This window comes from Parus major, chromosome 19 (genome assembly GCF_001522545.3).
Source record: "Parus major isolate Abel chromosome 19, Parus_major1.1, whole genome shotgun sequence".
In the NCBI taxonomy this organism is placed as follows: Eukaryota; Metazoa; Chordata; class Aves; order Passeriformes; family Paridae; genus Parus; species Parus major.
This window is the reverse complement of record NC_031787.1, coordinates 3,924,556-3,946,601: the sequence shown is the minus strand read 5'-3', so window position 1 is coordinate 3,946,601 and position 22,046 is coordinate 3,924,556. Positions and strand designations below refer to the sequence as shown.

Here is a 22,046-nt window from a genome sequence, read left to right as displayed (position 1 = left end):
ACCCACATTCCAAAAGCAGCAAGTACAGTAAGTTGTAGCAAATCACTTTTTTTTTAAATTGGATTTTGAGCTGTTCTGCCCCCTGGCAGCAGCAGAACACACTCACACTGCTGGCTGCCTGCTCCCCTCACGGTGCAACCAAAGCAGGTGTGCAGGCATCACAGGAGGGAAAAAGGGAAGGAGCAGGGGACAAGTCTGCAAATCCAGGATAGAGGATATGGATAGCAAGGAGGCTCATCACTGACCTGACTGAAGATTCTGTGCATAAACTTGGGTCAGAACTGCAGTGCCACTCCAAACAAGTGCCTATTTACTGCTTAAGCCATACCACAGGAACACTGGGAATATGTAAGCAAATGCATGCAACTCAAGTAATTGTGAAACAGTAGGATTTCACAAATAAAACAATCAGCATTTATTGTTGTATTACAAAACACTTCATATTTTGGCAATATTTTACAGTTCATCCTTTTCCTTCTTAGGGCCTGTTGAAAAGGTATGGGGGGAAGGGAAGAAAAGAGGAGAATGTGGAAATTAGGATTAAATTTCAATGTCTTGCTTAAAAAAAAAATCCTCCCAAACCACCCCAGTCCCTCCCACCAAAATAAAAATCTAGTTTCACTCAATTCCACTATCGAAAGAGGCCATGGGTGAAGCTGCAGGCAATTTCACTATCAAACGCATCAAGAAGACAAACAAAACATTCACAGTGGTCTTCAGTATGGTCTGTTGCGTTGATCATTTCTGAAATCATTTCTGGAAGGGAAAGAAAAGGTTCTAAGCAAGTAACAAATGAAGCAGATAACAAACAGTCCCTTCAGTCAGACATTTCTACAATGACGTCTGCGTGCTGCTCTGTGTTTACAGAGAGCCTCATCCAGAAACATTCACAAAACTCAACAGACACACTGAGTGATTCTCTCTGGAAGCTCCTATCTGGAGTTAATATTTTCATGGCAGTTGTACTTGCACACATAAACAATCCTTTTCCCACAGTCTCTATCATTCCCACAGCCAAGCAAGGGCAAAGGCTCCTCTTACCTTCCTCCCATTTTGCCCCCATATCCACCTCCCCGGTCCCCGCCTCGGCCGCCGCGCCCTCGATAGCCCCGCTCTCCTCCGTAGCCGCCTCTCCCACGGAAATCTGGGGAAAACCACAGAAAAAACATCAGCTTTTTCAGAAAGATGCAGATGATATGGACACGTGAAACATTTAAGAGGTGTAGCTGTTTTTGCACACCTCCTGATGGACGTGAATCTTCTGGTCTGGGCTCCCCGCACTGGTTGCAGGAATTCCTGCGAGCGAAGTTCATGTTGCCACAGGACCTGGAACAGACAAGGATTCCCCAGACTGAGCTGTGAAGATGAAGCACACATGAAACACCCCATCCCAATTCAAATGACACTTACGGGTTAGGACAAACCCAATCACCATTTTTGGGTTCCCCACTTCTACCCTGGAAGCCCCCACCTCTTCCATAGCCACCTCGTGAACCTGCAGACGAAATTATAATCATTACAAAGTCCTATGAACTGCACATGACAAACAGGTATCAAAGATTGCCACTGCCTTCAGACCCCAAGTGACAGACAGACTTTTCAGGCAGAAGGAGTGTTTAATGCAAATATATTCTCACTATTTATTATAAATTCTTTTTCAGCAGTAAAGGAAAACCTGATCTGACTGAATTGCCACTGGCTAAATATAAACCCACTACATGCATTAATAAAATTTCAGAAAGATTTAACAAGGTATAAGATCAGTCACTTATGGCCAGACCTAGCCACAGAACAAAAATTTAACAATAAAAGAAGTCTGTCTCAATTAATCCCAGGATGCCTCTGACACAGGCACAGAGACAACGTTCTTGCTTTCTGCATCACAAAATGAAGAACTTTTATAGCAGTTGAAGTTGTCGAAGAATCCTTTTCCATCAGCCTACAGAACTGCCTGATTTCAGAACTAGAATTTGTTGACAGTCACTGCTCAAAGCAAGATTCCTGGAAGATGGTAATGAATACCCAGTGGATTACTGACAAAACTGTATATGCAGAGAATCAGGGAGATTGAAATGACCTTGATTAAAAGAATCAGAAATCTAACTGCTGTTCCAATTCAGCAGCATCTGAATTACCTACCCTGCTTAATCCCAGCTGGAAACAGTATCTCAAGGCTTTGCTGTAACAAGCAAATACTCACTGGGAATTTCCCTCTATGTATGTGGGGCTAGTACAGCTCAACATCCCTGTTACACTTTCTCTTTAAAAGCAAGGCTGACACAAGATCTGGAGACCTTCCAGTTCTAAAGGAAAGCATAAATTCTGCTCAGAAGAGATTACAGATTTCAGTTTACTTAACTGGGTTCAATCCTTATTACTCCCTTTCCTGGCAGAATCCCAAAGGCTCATATAGTTGATGAATCACTGCTTCAAAGTCAACTTTAATAAATCAATCATAGTAAAAAAGCATTTAACTGTACAAAAACAGGATTTTACAGACTTTAGACCCACCTCGACGCCCGCCACCTCCGCCTCCTCTCATGAATTCAGGTCTTCTGGTTGCAAAAGAAACTTTGATAACATTGCCATTGAATTCTTTTCCTGTGGGAGGAAAGAAGGGATCAATACAGCTCCCAACAACACAGCAGCAAGCCCAGCAGAGCAGAAGTGATTTGTGCACCCAGACTGAACACAAAACTTTTAAGACACAGGGAAGCTGCAATAAAATCTCCTGGTTTTGAAAGCACTGGTCCAAAGGTGAGATGGAAACACTGATATACTTGCTAAACTCTCTCCAAACCCACAACTACTCAGTTTAAATGAGATCTCTAAGTTGCAATTTAAAGACATAAGAATGTCTAAAAGGTTTTTGGCCATGCTCATGGGTGAAGTAGTTTGGATGTTTGAACTGTCTGTAATTCCACCAAGGTAACAAGGCTTTTGCACCACTCAATAGCCAGCCCAAAACTTAACTCCCAAGTGTATTTAAATGAGGTTCATGGTTTTTCAGAGTGGGTTCTTCCTAGATTCAATGTCTATCACAGACAAACAGCACTGCACATGTGCCTTATACAGTCATATCTGACTTACCCCCTTGAACAAAAGTCAATTTGCATTTTATTAGCAAACACAAACATCAGACAAGCATGCCATGCCAGTTTTTAAAGTAGTATAATTTCCCACCAGGTGCCAAGTATGATTTTTTTTTCTAGCTAGTATCACTAAAATTCTGTGAACACACAAGTTGACAGGAGAAGGCACTTTTCCCTCACCCCCTTGAGTTTATTACTACAGGACTGTCACTGTATTTCCTGCAGTCTGAGGAGTTTTATACCAATATATTTCTGAGATAAATACCTAATTTTAAAACCTTGTTCTTCATTGTGTATATACAAAGCACTCAGCACAAGATTGCCATAACCATTCTCAAACCCTAAAAATGTTCCCACAACACTAAAAATATCAATGCAACACTGCAGGGAATCCCTCCAGCTGCTAACACAGATTACAGCTCTGTTGGTCTAAACAAGAAGTGACACAAACACCACCTCTTGTATGTTGTGCATGGGTGACTGAGGTACAGCAGCAAACCCTCATTTTCACTGCACATTTTTGGTCTAAATCACTATCTTCTGTTTAATGAAACATAACTCCAACACACACAAGAAACCATGAAATACAAGTCATTGTTTGAGAAAAAAAAAAACAACTATAACCCTAACCAAAATCCCAAAAACAGAACCAAAAAACACAAGCCAAAAGCTACATAAATAGCAGCATTGAGCCTCCAAAAAGGTAATAAAAAGATAACTGATTTGCTTATTCCACTGCCTGTTAGATTCATAAATAGCCAAAGGCACAGGTAACTCTCACCCACCATCAAACCAGTCGATTGCTGCTTTAGCAGAAGGAGGGTCATCAAAAGATACTGTGGCTTCTCCCTTTGGCTTGCCAGTATCTTTGTCTGTGTACAGATTTATCATGGGCTTGCCAGTCTTTTTGTTGGTCTGAAAAAAAAAAGGTTGTACACTTGGCATAGCAGAAACACTGGTGAAATCAGTTCAGAGCATAAACTATAACACTGATTATGTTTAGTGAGAATATTCTCCTGGAGCTGGCCTGCAGAAACAGAGGGATACTGACTGGCTCTTCTCCGTGAAGAAATGATGGGCCCAGTTTTAACAAAAAAATGAGGTCAAGTGCACAAAATCCTAATTTAGAATAGCAGAACCAGAAGCAGCAGCCACAGAACAGAGGCAGACATGCTGCAGTACAAGGATGGCACAATGGATAGAGTGTCAGGGCTATAAAGACTAAAGAAGAGACACAAAGCAATCTAAATGTCACTAGGAGAAACGTTGCTAGTGCTGCCAGCTTACAAATGAGCTGTCAGCTGGGAGCCCAGATAAAATATTATCTACAACTGCTGGGGAGTCAGAGAGAACTCTGCCTTGAATGATATCAGTACATTTCCAGTACCCTGGCACCACTAGTTCCCTTCCTTCTGACCCATGATTTTTCATTTCACATACCTTTATGATACCAATCTGTTTGAAATAGTCTGCCACTTGATCTGTTGAAACATCCTCTCCGAGTCCTTGCACAAAGATGGTGTTGTTATCAGAGTTGTCAGACTCTGAATCTGTGGAAAATTAAGCTACATTTACCATGTGTTTTTGTGGGAGAAACTGCAGCAATATTTTAAGCTCAGCTCTGTGCTGCCCAGTAGCAGACCCTTAAATCCCAGAGACATTTTGTGTGAAATAAAAGAGGAGCAGGGAGCTTAATTTTGAGTCTAACACCATCAGCTGAGTACACTGGACAGCTGACCTGCCTCACATCCAACATTCATGCAAGCTGGGCATCCCAACCCACCAGAGCAGTGTGTTTTAAATAACACAAGCTTAGCAGAAGTGTTGGCAGTGAAGGCAGCTGCTTGGCTCAAGCACATTCAGAATTCATCAGGAAATTCTTACTTGCTACATTAACATCCAAAAATTTAAATGCACTTCAATTAAATACATTTCTTTCACGAAAGGCATGCTTTAACTAGGTTTCTTTTGAGCCATGGGAATTGCAGCCACATCCATCCTTCTAGACAAACATTTTAAAAGCAGTGACCTAAGAGCTACAATCCACTCCCACTCACTGCTTGTTTCCTTACCAGCATCTGATCTCGGTCCATAATCCCTTTGACCTATGATATGGATTTGACAAAAAAAAACAAAACAAAAAAAACAAAAAGAAAGAAAAAAGACTATTTTTAGCACAACACATTCAAGTGACTTTTTTAGCAACAAGAAAATATACAAAGAATGTATGCAATGCATCTAAGAGCTAAGACATTAACCAGAGATTTAGAGAATATTTAGATTTAAACGTTCAACAGAAGGTGTCTGTAGGACGTTAACGTGTTCTTTAACTTGCAGCATGTGGCAGTTGCCACACTGATGCTGTGCTGGTGTTTGCTTGCAAATGCTGGTTGTCACATCACCAAGCAGTTTCCCATTTTTTTTATTTTTTTTCTACCTCTATTACCTTTCTAAGAAGCATTTGTAACAAAAATTAAAAAAAGAAAAGAAAAAAAAAATCCGGTGAACGTCACTGTCTCCACAAATTCTTTCATGCAATTTGACAAAGTAGAAATCCAGTTTATTGCTACAAGTTTGGCTATTAAAACTCATGAACACACCAGCCTCACCAAAACTCTATAATGCTTCTACTAGATAGTAACAAGATATTGGTGGCTTTTAGATTTATAAAGAATTTCCACTGAAACATTTTTGGATACTCGGCACTTACCACCGTAATTTTTGAAGCCACCACGGTCACCACCACTGCAGAGGAAAAATTGAAGAAATGATTTCTTCCTTAAGTCTCTACGTGCTGAGCCCAAGGCTCAATCTACAGTTAACTGATGACAAGTTGAAAATTACTGTCTGGCAGCTAAAGTACCATGTCTACGTTCTCCTTGCTACCCATTCATGTTCAAAGATTAAATTATTAAGAAAAAAAATCTCTCAGGGTGCTGCACTGGAGAAGAGAAGCCCTAAGGAGTATTTTAAACTAACCCATACACATGTGGTTGGCTCAATACTTTCTCCCATCCCATCAGCCAAAATAACAGCTATTCAAAACTGGGGTTTAAAGCAAAAACATTATTTTCATGAAGATTAATGTGGGCTTTAATTGTAGATGTAACTGCTACTTTGGAATAATTAGTACTTGTAGTATTTTCCTAGAAGTCAAAAGAGCTAAAATTAATCTCTATTGTTATGCATTCATAATAGAGGGGATAAATTAGCAGAATGAGCCATTCTCTGAGCAAGGGTCTGTGGGGACCTACTGTACTACAGCACTTGGCATTACAGAGAAGGTGTGTGTGTATGTGAGCTTCAAAAGCAGAGGCCGTGAAGTTTTATTTCATTCATTCTGAAACCTGTGGCACAAAATGTAGACCAAGTTAAGAGAATACACACATCAATTTTCAAAGGTTAGAAGGGGATTTAAAACAGGTTGTTATGCCTCCAATTATGTGCATGAAAATAAACCCTCACTCTTTTTTTTCACTGGTAAAGTTTATACTGGAAGGATTTTTCACAACAGCATTTTTGATTGCATCCATGTTAAGAACAAGAGATAATCAATACTCAGAGCCTTCAGGAAAAATAAAACCACTGGATTTTTTTAGAAAGTCAATAACCAAATGTCAGAAGGACTATCTCATACTTCCATGTACAAGTGCCTGCCTGTCCTCCTCATCCTGAGGGACACAGCTGCCACCTCAAAATCAGGCAGGATCACCTAATCCCAAGAGCTTTCCCACCATGATAAAGGCAGTGTGAGCTCAAACCCTGCTGCAGAGAAATATCTCCAGCCTCTGGAGCTGTTGTGCCTCTTCACCAAAGCACTTTGTGACTAGAAATCACTGCAGGTGTTAATTCCATCTGTCTGCTCACACATCAGTCCAAAAAGGGCACACAAGCACCCATCAAAAGGCAATGAAGTAAAATTAAGGAGTCATTTCTTTGGCACTCTGTCCATCTGTTACAGCAAATGGAAAGTCATGAATGGAAGCTGCTGGATACTTAACATTTATGAGAGAAAATCTGCCTAAAGTGAGGACCAAATAAGGTTTCAACAGGTTATTATCAAACCTGGATTAAGAGACACTCTTTGGAGGGTGACTGACATTCTGGGACAGATTCACACAACAGATAATATCACTTTTACTGGGACTTTTCTTAAAATAATTTTTTGCTGCAGATTTTATTGCTGTTCCATAGAAGAAATCCAAATGCTAAAGTGCAGTGTCATTTACTCATTAATTCACTCATTAAAGATTTTACATGCAGCATCAGTGCTGGTCTTTACTCAAGGCTGTCTGTTTTCAAGGACTGATGATTAAAAACACAATGGTGATGATAAAATTTACTGTAAATACCTTTCTGCCACCTCCAATTCACTTCAGCTAAAAAAAAACAACTTTATTATGACACAACAATTCTTAGTAAGATGCCTGTTTTTCTGGGATTTTAACTCAGAAACAACAACAGTGAATAATATCAAGCATCTAAATGTCATGAAAATTTTCCAACCCCAGATTATGGTCCCAGCTCATCAGGACAGCAATATCCAGAACAAATACATTTTCTGATGTGGAAGTGTATGGCAGTTAGAAAACCCCAACAATATAAAAACTTACATAAAGTATGTTTACACATCCAGGATTTTGCTGGAAGTGAGGGTTTTGTAGGATGCTGGAGCGAAAATGTGTGCACTATAATCCCGAGAAGTGGGAGCTGAATATACAAAATGTAAGGAAGTCACAGTCCAATACCTTAATTCTGTGATACAACAGTTCTGCATCCTGCACTAATGAGTGCAATCAATAATTTTAGCTAATTTTTATTAATGTTTACAGAAATATGTTTTTGCCCAAGTATGCCTCAGCATGTTGTCTTCTGCTTAGTCTCACACATGCAACAAGAATCTGGAAAAATCTACTGATAGATAACTGGGATCATGAAGCTATCCTGCAGCAAGTCAAACACAGTAATTGCAAGCACTTGATGCCACCATAAATTTACCCCTCACTGAGACCCAAAATCCAACCTCAGCAACTGCATTAGTTCCCATATTATTGCAATAAAACATGTGGAGAATACAACTGCAGCATTTCACAGCTCACTGCTTTACCAGGCCTGCACACAGACCTCAGAGATGAGTGACCAGATGGATTTTGGAGTCTTAATATCCTGTGCTAGAAACATGAGCAGGCAGTTAAAATTCAGCAGTGCCACTGACTAAGATAATAAATAAGAGGCTGAACTGCAGGCAGGCAGAATGTGACAATGCACCACTCGGTGTGTGAACTTGCTGCTATGAAAGAGAAGTCCTCAGCTGTTCTTTTCTCCCATATTCAATCACAGATTTATCATCCCCTACTAGACTATAACTGGATTTCATCTGGATATTGCTTAATCCAGCTGGGAACAGCTCTTTAAATTAAAGTACAGGTAATATGAGGAGCTCAGCATACAAGGAAAGCAGTTTTATAAATATCAGATAATGGCAGAAGCAGCACTAAGAATTCAGGGACCAAATTTCAGCCTCCAGCGTGTCTCTGTCTCACCAAGTGTGTCCCTAACACCTAAGAGTGTATTTTACAAACAAAAAAGGAATATTTAGTGCACCAACAGTCACTGACAGATGGGTTTTTTCCCTTGCTTGTATTTATTGCCTCTGTTCACATTTTTCCAAAGTCTCCATAAGGCAAAGCTTGTATCTGTTACAAATCAAAATATTAATTCTGAACACAAACCACACTTGTAAAACACATCTGCACTACACTGTAGTTTCTTTTTATCACACTAACTCCCACTTCTAATAGCTGACACAACCATTAAGCTGCATAGGTAGCTTTTGTTTATAGTAGATCACCATAAATCTGCACAAGAGGGAAAAAATAATCTATGCTGAGCAAAGTCAGGATTTCTATGACAAATCCTAACACAATGACAAATCCTTTCTAAACTGCATCTCTGTGGTTCCCCCAGCAGAGTTTATGTGAGCAGAGTCAAAAGCAAAGCTTCTCTCATGTGTTTTTTTTTGCTCCTGTGTTCCCCACTTACAGCCTTTACCAAAACAATCCAGTCCCCCACCCACAGTAACCACTAATTCTTTGTTTTTCAGACCAGGACTCTTAAAAAGCTTGGGTGAATATCTTAAACTCTGCATTCTCAAGACCTGCTGTTCCTGCTTTCTAACAAAAAGATGACACTCTTCTACTATGAAGGGAAATATTTTACCTCTTAGCCAGAATGAAAATTGGTGAGATCATTCAAAATAATAGGGTGGGGAAATTCTACTAAAATCCCAAAAAATGTAATTCAAGACCATTAAAAAAAAATCTGTAGGATAATTATGACACCCTAAGGTAGTAAAACTAAAATGTGAACTTCTGACACATGACAAAATGTGTGTTCTCTACTGGACTTATATCAGCTAAGAAACCTGAACAGGAATTTCTCAAAAGATATTTTCTTCTCAGTGCTGGGTGACTTTGCACAGGCACAAAAGAAAAATGAGTGCTGAAAGGATTCAGTACAGGACATGTCCAAGTCCTTTTGGTTATCAGAATAAAATTACACCTCTAAGGCTGCATCAAGTTCTCCCTGTGTCTAAATGTCAGTCAAGGAAGAATTAATATTAGCTAAGAACAGGAGACTAATTCACTGTGGTCTCACATTTGATGTGAATTTGTTTGTAAAGTCAAGGAGCTATTTTTACATGTTATTTTCTAAGCACTATAAAAGTCAAAGCCTCCGTTATTATTCCATCCCCAAAGTGTTCAAGACCAGGCTGGATGGAGCTCTGAGCACCCTGGGATAGTGGAAAGTGTCCCTGACCATGGCAGAGGGTAGAAAAAGATGATTTTTGAGGTCCCTTCCAACCCAAAAGCATTTTGGAGTTCTGTGATTACATCATCATTAAAGTACCTGTGCAGACAAGATTTTTACATGATCTCCTGATGGCTATGGAATTTTCATAGTTTAGCATTAAAAGGGGACCAGAACAACTGAAAATGGTAACTACTGAAGATCAACCTGATATTCCTTCATGTATTTTTCCCCAAGAAATTAATAAATAAATAAGAGAAACTGAAGAATATAAACCCCCCCCCTCCAAAGAACCCCTACCCTTAAACCCCACATTTTTGCAGGACTAAAGATGATTTCTTACCTTATTATTTTCCCCTTCATTATAGAGTTTGTTATTTAATTTAACCTTTTAGACTTTTCTAATAAACATGTCTGGTAAAATACATATGTCAGAAAGAGAATCCTCTGTCACAATTATGTAAAAACACTGAATAAAGGTATGTAACACTGTAGCTCCAGAAAATTTCCACAAAAAATACCATTAAAGCCAATATCACTTAACAGAAGCAGACAGAATTTCTAATAAATGCCTTCCCACTTCCCTGAATTTTCCTCCACTTCTTCATTCACTTCCCCTCTTTCCCTTCTTTTGGCTTCCCAGTTCAATGAAGCTCCATGATCTATGTGGATGTGTGAGCAAAAGTTTCCTTATTTTAGAAAAAACTTGGCAAGAGGCTTTATTTTCACAAACATTAATACATCTGACTTCATTTTGCAAAGACACAAGTTGGTTTCAAAGTGACAAAATCTATCAGCAGTGTGTTTTTTGAAGCTCACATTCATTGCTTTTATTGGAAAGGGCTCAACTGTAAAGTTTTTTAATAAAGGAGCTTTTATCACAGGAATATGGAAAATCCTCATCCACAAAGAAAATCTAATTTAAAAAAAATTTAACTAAAATTTAAAACTAAAACTAAAATTTACTTTGAAATTATTTTGCTTGTTATTTTTGTTTTAAGTGAGGTACTATATATTATAGAATTGTTATATATATTTATGTTTATTTATAGCATATAGATTTGTGTTTATTATTAAAATATTACAGAAAAATATGCATTAAGTTTATATTATATAAAACCCCAGCAAACATAAAATGACACTTTTATAATTTTCTAATTGTGCTACCACACCTAATTAGAAGAGGTAAAATCCCCCTATATCATTATAAACAAGCCATTAAGTACAATTTAGGAGCATCTCAGAAGTAGACAGATTTTAAATATGATTTAAAAATAAATACCTTTAAAAGTAACCAAGTAGTGGATTATTTTATTTAAATCAGAGCAATTCCAACAGAAAACACTGTATAATTATAGAGTTTTTCATCTGGAGTTTAGGAATAACCCAGAGCTTGGCAGCCTTTTGAAGGGTAAGTGCTCCTGACAAGCAACACCTCAAAGCTCTCTGGAAGCTTCAACATTCTTGCCCTGCATCACTGAGCCCTCTGCACCTCCAACCACTCAGAGGGACACAAAGGGGAGCCAGTTGTGTGAGTTATTAATAAATAATATGTCATATGTTTAATTCAGCAGGCTGTAAAGCCAAGGTGCCAATTGCAGACCTCTGCATGAAATCATCTGCAAGCACAGAATTAAATATGTGCATAAATCTTCTTGACAGTACAGGCCTAAGGCAATGGGGAAAGGGGTGGCAGCATTGTTAGTATTTCAGATCTATCCAAAATAAACGTGATTAGACTGACAAATAAATCAATAATAAAAAATGTGTATTTTAATAGAAGTTTAAAACTGAAGAAAAGCAACAAAGAACATGTAATGTTACTACTTATTCAAAAATTCAGAAATTCAGAAATTATTCAAGGCCAAAATATTTCCCTGATAAAATGTGAGCTACCTTAGGTATGAATTTTATAAATTTTTCTCAATCACTGGCTGTTGGTTTTCTCGTCACTGAAAACAAGCGATGGGCTGGGGCAGTTTTTGTATTGAAACTCATGCAAATAAAATGCAGCCATGTGTCAAAACAATCAAATGCTTGGTCTCAATCTATATGAATCTAAAAGCTGTTCCCCTAGGCAAAACCCATTTCTGAGCAGTGCAGAAAGGTTTAATCTTAGAAATCTGTTTTGGAAACCTAAACCTGAACCACCTTAGGAACAGACATATAATAAACAAAAATTAAAACCAGCTAAATAATAGGAAACAAGGGTAAGGAGCTGCAGGCACTGGAATGAGATCACTTACCTATATCCAGACATATGACCTCTTCCATCCATGTCATATCCCCCTCTACCTCCTCCCTGTGACCCGCCATATCCTCTATTATCTTCTCCATACCTGCTCTTTTCACGGCGATCATCTGGGAGAATGAGTCAAACCAAACAGGAGTCAATTGTAGTGCAAACTGCAGCACAGTGAAAATTCCCACCCTGGAATTCCCACCTCCTCGTCATTAACTCTGCCATCTATATCTGACATGTATCAATTCCTAAATCTCTCTGACATTCTCTGTGCCAAAAAGGTAAAAAAACAACAAATCAAACTTGGCTCCATTATCTCCCTTGACTTCCAGGGTCACTGAGTTTATCAGAATGTAAAAATCACTCTGTGATTACACTCCATTTTCTAAACATTAAACACATATTGTTTAAAGTATATTTTCCATTGGACTTCCATACAGCCCTCCCAGTTTGCAAAAGACATCACTGAAGACAGAACAAGGATAAATAGAGTGGGTTGTGCTGCTGGTGTGAAGTTAATGCAAAAAAAAGGCTTCATCTTAAACTTCTCATTCTATCTCACAATTCACCTACACAGCATAAAAGCTGGAATGTGAAGTGCAAAAGCTCTACATGACTGATCAAGACATGTCATCCTCGTGCAGGAAGAGGGTTCAAAATAGCTTGGGAAAAAAATCCCATCTAGAATTTGCAGAACTCAGGGACAGAGTTCTGCAAGGCTGTTCTAACACACCTAAATGCAACCATTTTGGGGCCCAAGAGATTTTAATCTCACTACAATGTTTTGAAAGTCTTAACAAATAAAACATCCCCCAGGAATATCAACATGGAAAAAAAAAATGAACTGTTCATCAAATCAACTGCTTGCAGAAGGAAATCCAACCATTTCACAGAGCTTCTGCTCAAGGTTATTAGCCAATACTGAATCCAAGCCGTGAATTTTACCTTGGCTGTTGTGGCTATAGCTTCCCTTCTGAGACTGGTAGGATTGCTGGGAGTGGCCATATGAGCTTTGGTGCTGGTTATAGCCTGACTTTTGGTCGTAAGAGCTCTGGTGGCCATAGCCCGACTGCTGGTCATATGAGCCCTGGTGGCCATAGCCCGACTGCTGGTCATAGGAGCTTGACTGCTGGTCATAAGAGTCTTGGTTTTGTCCATAGCTTGACTGCTGGTCATAAGAGCTTTGGTGCTGACCATAGTTTGACTTTTGTTCATAAGAGCCTCTTCCACTTAAAACAAACAGAATTTGAATTAATAGCTAAATGTTCACAGAACAGAGAGAAAAATATCGGCTGAAAATTCATGACATTGCTAAAATTTCCTAATGGCAGTTCCCTCATTACATAATTTAGGAGTATCATCCCTCTCATATGTCCCAGTCCAAGACTTGCTTTCCCTCCTCTCCACAGCACCATCAATGGCTGATGGAGAGCCTGTGACCTGCTGAACACCAAATCCTTCCCTCTGGACCTGCAGGGCAGAGCCTCAGTGCTCACATAGAGCAGCTGAGACTTGCTGCCTAAAAAAATCCCAACATTTCGCTTTCACTGAATTGCAACCTCTCTTCTCCTGGGCATTCTACAATTATCAAGAATTCTTTTAAGTGTTCTGGTGGCCTCTGAACCTGTGGTTCTTCTCACCTCAGTGCCATGTACACTATCCCAGCAACCCTCATCAGAAACACCGAGCAGTATCACATCCAGGATGCTCCAACACAATGCAGCTCTACATTCCAAGAGGGAGTCATAAATCTTTTCTAAGATTAAGATTAATAACTTTAGAGCAATCACAAGGGAATCTCACCTACACATTTTCCTAAGCTACTTCAGCATCTGAAGCAGAAACTGAAGTATTTTAAAAATCTAGATATATGAGAGAATAGTTCTCTCAGCATTTCGTGGCAAGGCATAATATAGATTTATGAGGAATAAATTGCATCCAGGGAACACTGGCTGTTACTCATTCCTTTGTTTCCCCCAGGTACTTAGTTGTGCCTCAGCTGTCTTATTTTTTCAGTAACTGAAAAGAATCTCTGGCCTCTGCCACCCTTTCTTCTCTTCCCCCTCCATGCTTCCACTCTTTTTTGAAAGATGAGGCACTAGATCTGCCACTCTCCAGTCTTTGGCAGTCTTACTTGCTAGTGAAAGTATCTCAGAAAAAGGAAAAAAAAATGCAAGAGCCTTCAAAAAGTTTCCACCAGCTTTTAAAGGCACTTTCAGATCCAGTGTGTTGGGTCTAACCGACCCCAAAATATCCCTTCTGTGTAAATACCATTTAATCTGCTCTCTCCCACTTCTAGCCTAGATCTCAGCTTTAACCTTGCTAATCCCAGTGGTAAACAGCTTGTGAAGATTTTTGTTATTATCTTCACTTCAAGAAAGTCAGCTCTGCTTTTGCCTTTGCACCTTTACCAACAAAGGAAGCATTGCTGAAAGCACACACTTTTTGCTCCCTTCCCTCCCCTAGGACGTGACAATTACACAGTTTTGTGGCCACCCTCTTCAAGGCTGCTTCCATTTTATTTCTCAGTTTCTCCTTATTTGTTACTACCCTACATTGAGAAGCTTCCCTTCAATATCTTCTCTTCATTTTCTAGATCACAAACAATTTATTGGAGAACCTGTGTGCTGTATTTTTATTCTACTGGACATCTACAGAGTTAAAAACTACATTATTACCTTTGTAGAGCTCTAATAAATACTCAGAAAACAAAGCAAAACAAAACTCTGTACCTGCCTTTCTTATGGATGCAAAAATGACATCTGAGTAAAAGCACCTATTGCTGGCAGATTAAGATTTTTTTTTTTAATATTAAAGTGTTTTAAAATAAGAACTAAAAAAGCAGAGATCGAGTAGAGGTTTGCTCAAGTCCAGATTTTTTTATCACCTTGCAAAAAGTACAAAACCATTTGGACCTTGGACACAAGAATGAGGGTTAGTACTCAACAGAGTATTTAAAAGGGGTCACATGGTCCTCAGTAAAGCTCTAACACAAGCAGTAACCTCGGGGTGGAGGCACAAAGCCTGGAAAGTAGACAGTGAAGGTATTCTAGCATTAAGTGGCCTTTTAAGTCATTCTGGGAAGTTAGGTTGTATTTTCCAACATATTTTCAAAGTGGTATCATTAATTCTCCTGAAACTGAATCTAATACAACATCACAAGTAAAATAGATTTCCAATAGAACAAAGTGCAGCATGCATGTGCACATTTAATTTCCTGATGAGGATATAAACCCACAATGTTCTGAGAGTTCTACTTAGCTGGAAAACCAAAAAATGACATTTTTGAATCCTTTCTCTCTCATGAAAAGGCATTCTGAGCCAGATAAGCAGCCTGCAATCTGAGAGCAGCTACGAGTTCCCTTGCTAAGAGCTTATTTGAAGTTAATAAAAGAGCACTGTAAGTTTATACAAAAGAATGTGATTGGAGAGGGACTTGATAGGTCTTTCTCCTAATCAAAACACTCTGCCAAGTCTATTCTTCATTGTAGCCACAATCCAAAAACTTTCTAAAGTGTATGTACCCATACAGCTTGATTTCAAAACAACTACACCCATCCTGCTTACATAAAGAAATATTCTTCCTGTACCTCCTGTCCTTCCAGACATTAAAAATGTTTTGAGGATGTGGATCCTCAAATATTTGTCTTTTTCTCAGCAATATTAGCAAGAAACATGTTATAACTCTAGTCAAGAATGTACAACTACTAGACAATACTTGAAATAGATACTGGTAAACTTGGCTTCCTTACCCTCTGGATGACCCTTTCTGCTGCCCCTGGCTGCCATAGGACTGCTGGTTGTATGAGCTCTGATTCTGATTTTCATAATTGGATTCATCATCATATCCCTGGGAATCCTGCCCATAACCTGGAAATCGAGGAAGAAAATTTTTAGTCAATATTCACCTTTTAAATCCTGCCAATGAATGTAACAAGCTAGCCAAACCTGATTGATTTTGTCCATAGTTCCCATGATAGCTTCCATAGTTCTGTCCATAGGAGGAATTGTCTCCACTCTGCCCATAACCAGAATATCCCTGTAATTTCAAGAATGTACTCAAATAAGTGTAACTTCCACAGCAGTAAATTACAGTTTTCCTTGGCTAGACACAACTGCAAACATCAAGAACAGCTGAGACTGGAATTCTTCCTGGCCCAGGAACAATTATTTTTACTCAAGGAACATCTGCTTTGAAAGACACAATGTTTTTTTCAACATACCTGTCCTTGTCCATAATTCTGACTGCTCTGATTGCCATAGGATGAGTAGCTGGAAGAGAAAAATTCATTTAGGAAACACTTAAGAGTGCTCTCCCCACAGGCTGGAAAGTAAAGGTATTTTTGGTGTCTCTAAGTTTCTCTCCATTCCAAAACAGGTGTGGTACTACGTGCACAAAACCTCATGATCTTCATTAGCACAGGCAGCATTAGCCATGATTTTTATACTTCCATAAAAACTCTCACTGATTAAAACATGCCCTGCAGCCTTGGGCCATATAACAAATATCATAACCTTTGGCTAAAATCTTAAGGCAGTCACATGAAAAGCATTTCTCTATATTCATGTAATTTCAAAAGTTCTTACTATTACAAGATGTCATTCCAATTTACATCCATTTACATTACATGATTATTGTCTTCTATTCAGGAATACAGACTGATTTCTCTTGTTTTATAAGACATCTTTTCAAAGGCTCAGGTGCAAGCTTTCTGCATCCTTAATTCCAAAAACCTATCCATACTCTATCCTGAACAATCACTCATCATGCTGGGAATACTAAATGGTCTTTAAGTTTGCAGATGTAATTGCTAACAGCAAAACAAAAATCCTCACATACCTCTGCTGGCCCCCAGACTGACTGTAACTTCCGGAATCTAGAAAGAAAGAAGTCATATTGAGAACCTCCAATGAACATTTTAGAGGAGAAAATCTAGGGAGAGGGAGAAAAGTTCAAGTACACTGGATATTACAACTGCAGAATGAAGCTTTCTCTTTATTAACAGAAGATAAAATATTAAGACAGGAATGACAACAGCACAGGGTGTGGAACACACTTGGAAATGTCCCTTTTGAAGGATCCAAATTCTGTTTTCAAGGAGTCTTTTCCAACACCCAGAATTGTACAACCCCTCTAATGGCTATCAAGTACAGTGCCATCATCAATGAGCAGAATGCAGCAGCTTAATTAATCAAGCAAAGCTAAGTAGGTCAGTGCAGCTGAACCCCTTTCTGGGATGCTCTAAGAAAGCTCTGCTGAGCTAAAAGACACAAACACAAGGAAGATGGGAGATGAAAAATCAGGGATGGAGGAGCCACCACACTTCCCTTTGCTCACACTGCAAGAGGAAAAACCCAGCTGAGAGCTCGCCAGCACGTGACAGATGCAGCACACAGAACACACACACACACTGCTTCATCAGCCTCACATCCATCCCAATCCCAGCTCTGCAGAGGTTCCTCACATCCCACTCTGCTCCGTGCCCTTCCAGCCTCTGCACTGCTCAGGTTCCAACCATCTCACTTCCTAGGCAGGAGCCTCAATCTGCTTGAAATTGCCACCTTCTTGTCAACACACAAACATTCTGGCTAAGTCCTGTAATCTTTCACTTCCAACCACTTCAAGAATTTGTGTAAATCATCTTGTGCCATGGTCTAATAAAATCTATCAGGAACTTCGCATCCCCAATTTCACCCTTTCCCCCACATTCTCTCTCTGGCCTCTATCTGCAGAAGCGCCTAAAACGCTGACACTGAGAATTAATTACAAGGCAGGGTAAATGTCATAAACGACTGCAACCATTTTCCAATCAAAACACTCATCAGATTGCTGAATCTGCTCATTATACCTCCCTCAGCAGGTTATAAATCCAATCCTGCCAGTGGCTGCACAGACACTTAACCAGAGCTTTGATGAGGGCATCACCTGAGGTGATGGATGTGAGATGGGGGGGTATCATCGGAGATATTCAGACACAAAGCAGCGTTTTTAAAGCTAAAGCATCTCCTTAAAGCAACACAAAGTATCAAATTTTATATTCTGTAACAGAAACATTTACCAAATGCTAGCATGAGATGAAAGGAGGTCAAGTTGCACACGTATATTGCACTGCTATAAAGCAGTTTCACTTAGATGTGAATTTCTCCTCCTTTTGCACAGCTACACAAATATTTCATTGCTTTCTCATACTGAAAAGCAATTAAAAACCCAAGGTAGAGGTGCAATTCAAGTTTTCTTTTAAGGGGTAAAGTGAAATTTTTACAGTTTCCATTTAAATTATCACAAAAATTACTATTAGATAGGTAACCACACTGTGAAACATGGTTGTGGTTTAACATTTATGTGCCATTAATGCTGCATATTAATGGTTGTATCACAAAATTCTTGAATAAGGATGTAACTAGCTATAAATTTAAGAACAGCATTTAATCTCCTTAGCTTCTCCTTAACAAACTTCCACCAAACCACAACATTTTGGAAAAAACTTGAAAGCAACCAGATAAGGAGTCTGTAAAACATGAAAACATGCAATCAGAGGAATTTCCTTTATTTATACATTTTTCTACATCCTCTGGACCTCTTACAGACTTCTGATCAATTTATCTTTGTGGGCTCAATGGGGACAAGAGTCTGTAAGGATTTTTGGAAATAACAGTTTATTCTGTAAATTCCTACACTGACCTTTTTTTTTTTTCCTTTATGTTTAAAAAGTTCATGGAAAGATTTCCTGTTGATGAAGTGGGACATAGCAGCCTGATCACCTTGCACTACTCAGGGGGTTTATTCCTCTCAAGATAAAACAATCTGCTGTGTACATTTGAAAGCTGAGGTTCTCTTATGAAGTAATTCACATAAAGATGCAGCATTGCCTCTCAGTATCCTCCAGAGAAAAAGAATCTCGTGTTTGAACATTGCTAAAAACAGAGGAGGCACTCAGGTGCTTGACTGGAAGCACCTGACAGATGGGGGGAAAGCGGATTTAGTTTACTACCAAGCTTTACTCATTTATTAGAAAAATTCCTGATTTGGGCTCACTTTAGTACCTTTGGACACATTTGATTTTCCTGGTTCATAACTGCTCCTTGAACGAAAGGATTCCTTTAGCACCCCTTGCTTTGTTTGTATTGTCTATCACTCACACACGCCAAACGAGACAACGCCAAAATGGCTCGACCACAACAAAACATGGCTCGCTCCACAAAGCACGGCCAGCCTTGGAATTCCTCCTCCCACTTGGGGATACGTGAGTATCCACACCTATCCAAGGCTCCACAGGGGCAGCACTGCCGGGGACCCAACCATCCACACCTCAAAGGGGATGAAGAAACAGCACATTGTGCTGGGAGAGGCCCCAGGAGAAGCTGGGCTGTGTCAGGTCACCCGGGAGAGCGGATTCTGCTTCCGTGCTCAACTACAGCCCCCGCTGGAAAACAATTCCAGCCAGGGTGTTTTTGAGCCCACAGCAGGGGGTGTGAAGCCCCCCTGACTTCACCCTGTGTGAAGAGCACACAGAGTGCAGAGCAGACCGGGACACAAAGGTGGCTCCCCTGCTGAGGGGTGGAGAGGGCATTTCCCATGCTAAAGAGGGGCAAGACCCAAAGGAGGGGGTGCCTGCATTCCATGTGGGGTGCTGATCAAAAGGGGGAGCACACAAACCATGTTATGGAGAGGGGCACGACCCAAAGGTGATCCACATCTCACACCGGGATGGGGTGTGCGGGGGGGAACCACAACTCAAAAGTCGGGGTCCACACAGGGAGGGGAAGGGCTGTGACCCAAAAGGAGAGAGCTTCCATCTCACACCGGGGAGAAAAGTACACAACCCAAAAGGAACCAAAATGGGGCCCACCTCCCACACACGGGGGCGTACACGACCCAAGGCGGGAGGGGCTACACTGGGAAGTATCAACCAAAATGGGGTCCACACCTCACGGGGAAGGGTTGTGGCACAGTCCAAAGCCGGGGGCTCACACATGCCGTGGAGGGCCTAGACCCCAAAAGGGGGGACCGGACCCCACGCATCATCCGAGCACAAGACCCCAAAGGGACCCTGCCCCTACAGCCCCCCCCAACTGTGACTCGAGGCCAGGCCACGCCCCCGCGCCTAAAGGGGCGTGCCCCGAGCGGCTCGCGCAGGGGGCTCCCCCGGGAGGGGGCGTGGCCTCCGCCGAAGGGGGCGTGCCCACGGGGGCCACCGGCGGGGGCGTGGCTCCCCTCCCCCGCACCGAGCGCAGGGGGTGGGGGGGGCGTGAGGGGAAAAAGCGGGCGCGTCCCCCGCAACATGGCCGCGGCCTTGCCCACATGCGCCACATGGCGCTCGCTCCGCCCGCCCTCCCGCGCCCCACCGCGCCCGCGCTCGGCGGCGGGAAGCGGAGCCGCCGCTGCCCGCTGAGCCCGGCGGGGCTGGCGGCACCTACCCGAAGCCATGGCGGCGGCGCTGAGGGGCGGAGGGAGCGAAGGAAGCGCAGGGACCAACCCGCCCGCCGCGCCGGCCGCGCGCACACTGAAGCACCCGCAGCTCGCGCGGACTGCGGGGCCGGGCGGCCAATCAGCGCCCGCGGCGCCTACCACTCGCTGGAGAAGCGGGGGGGTACGGGAGGTGAGCAGGGCCGTGCCAAGGTACAGCGGGCGGGGGGGGTTGTACCAAGGGGAGGCTATGCGAGCACAGCGGGGATCGCGTCAAAGGATTAAATTAATTTAATTAATAAACGCGCAGGGCATGGTCAGGGTGCGTAGAAGGAAATGAGGGGGTTGCACACCCAGCTTTCCGCACCAACAGCCCCCCTATTTCCCTCAGTACCCCACTTGTGCATCACCATTTGTAGCAGATGCCAAATGGAGTTAGAGAAAACATCCAAAATCTGGGTCCTAAAGGAAAAATAAGAAAGGTTTGCGTTTCTGAGTATGCTGAAAAGCCAAATATCAACTTGGAGAATGGTTTTCCAAAGAAAGGGAAGGGGTCATGGTCTTGGGAGCCACTTCTGTGAAACGTGAGGGTTTGCTTCAGAGAGGAAGAGTGATGAACTGAGAAGACAGCAAAAGCTGATTATTTAATCTGATTCTTTTTAGAAGTTGTATTTCTTGTTCCACATCAAACTACCTTCTTGTGAGAGTTTGGAAGTTAACAGTTGCACCTTCCTTCTAGGGACAGTCTGCACATGCAGCCAGACAACAGTGAGGTTTTACCCCATTTTTAATTTATCTTAATAATTAATTATTAATTAATTAATTTTAAAAATAAAGGCAGTGAGGAGCTTTCTCTGATTTTAGCTGAATGGCTTGAGCGGATTTGCAGAGAAGTTGGGCTGTTTCTTTCCCCCCTGGGTGTAGCAGCAGGAGGCAAATCCCACTGCCACAGCCAAAAATAAGTTTCTGCAAAACAAGTAGTGACTGGGAATGATTAATTAAAGAGAAAAAAAAAAAAAAAAAAAGGTTGAGCTCTCTGCCTTTTGGTTTCTCCTGGAGAAACTTCATCTCCTCAGCCACGATGTCTTCTACTGCTCCGTGAGCCTTCCTGTGACAGCCTGGGAGCTCAGAAAAGCTGCCCATGCAATGTTGGGATTAGGGCAGATCCCAAACAATGCTCCCCAGCCAGGGAATGTGGGGGGTCTTTTGCTCTGAGTAGAGCCTCTCGGTGTTTGTGCATTCCTCAGGGACTGAAGGCTTCTCGTATGTGGAAAATAGAATTAATTCAGAGAGAGTTTTAGGCTTATGTGTCTGACCTGCCTGCTGATAGAGCTGTGCTATGGTCCCAACCAAAAACTTTGAAGCTGAGATGTGGAAGACACATCAGCCCTTCAACCCTCTGCTCTTTCCCCTTGGCTGGAAATGATCCCAGCTGCTTCAAATCCTTATCCAGGTTGCAAAATCAGAGGTGGTGTGGAAAGGTGGGTTTCTTCTG

At 41.3% G+C, this 22,046-nt stretch overlaps 1 protein-coding gene across 2 annotated transcripts; it reads right to left on the bottom strand.

Annotated features, from left to right (window-relative positions):
• Positions 1-391: 391 nt before the first annotated feature.
• Positions 392-20,673, bottom strand: TAF15 (TATA-box binding protein associated factor 15). 2 transcript variants are annotated; one of them, XM_015646297.2, is made up of 16 exons: positions 20,563-20,673; positions 16,985-17,021; positions 16,368-16,416; positions 16,093-16,183; positions 15,897-16,014; positions 13,090-13,373; positions 12,149-12,263; positions 5,803-5,837; positions 5,165-5,197; positions 4,533-4,642; positions 3,878-4,007; positions 2,512-2,601; positions 1,411-1,495; positions 1,241-1,326; positions 1,042-1,144; positions 392-756 (listed from the first exon to the last, which is right to left on the bottom strand). In XM_015646297.2, exons 1-16 carry the CDS (start codon positions 20,570-20,572, stop codon positions 717-719), a joined length of 1,416 nt encoding a protein of 471 aa, XP_015501783.1. In that variant the 5' UTR covers positions 20,573-20,673; the 3' UTR covers positions 392-716. The 2 variants fall into 2 exon arrangements, with proteins under 2 accessions (XP_015501783.1, XP_015501784.1); XM_015646298.2 differs by lacking the exon at positions 5,803-5,837 and having other exon boundaries at positions 15,897-16,183; positions 20,563-20,666.
• Between the last annotated feature and the right edge of the window lie 1,373 nt (positions 20,674-22,046).

What these genes read in the sequence shown, in the direction of transcription:
- TAF15 (XM_015646297.2), bottom strand. An exon ending in CTATGGACAAAATCAATCAG is followed by an intron (nt 16,015 to 16,092) that starts GTTTGGCTAGCT and finishes CTCGATTTCCAG; the next exon opens with GTTATGGGCAGGATTCCCAG. An exon ending in TGGCTTCAAAAATTACGGTG is followed by an intron (nt 5,198 to 5,802) that starts GTAAGTGCCGAG and finishes TCCATATCATAG; the next exon opens with GTCAAAGGGATTATGGACCG.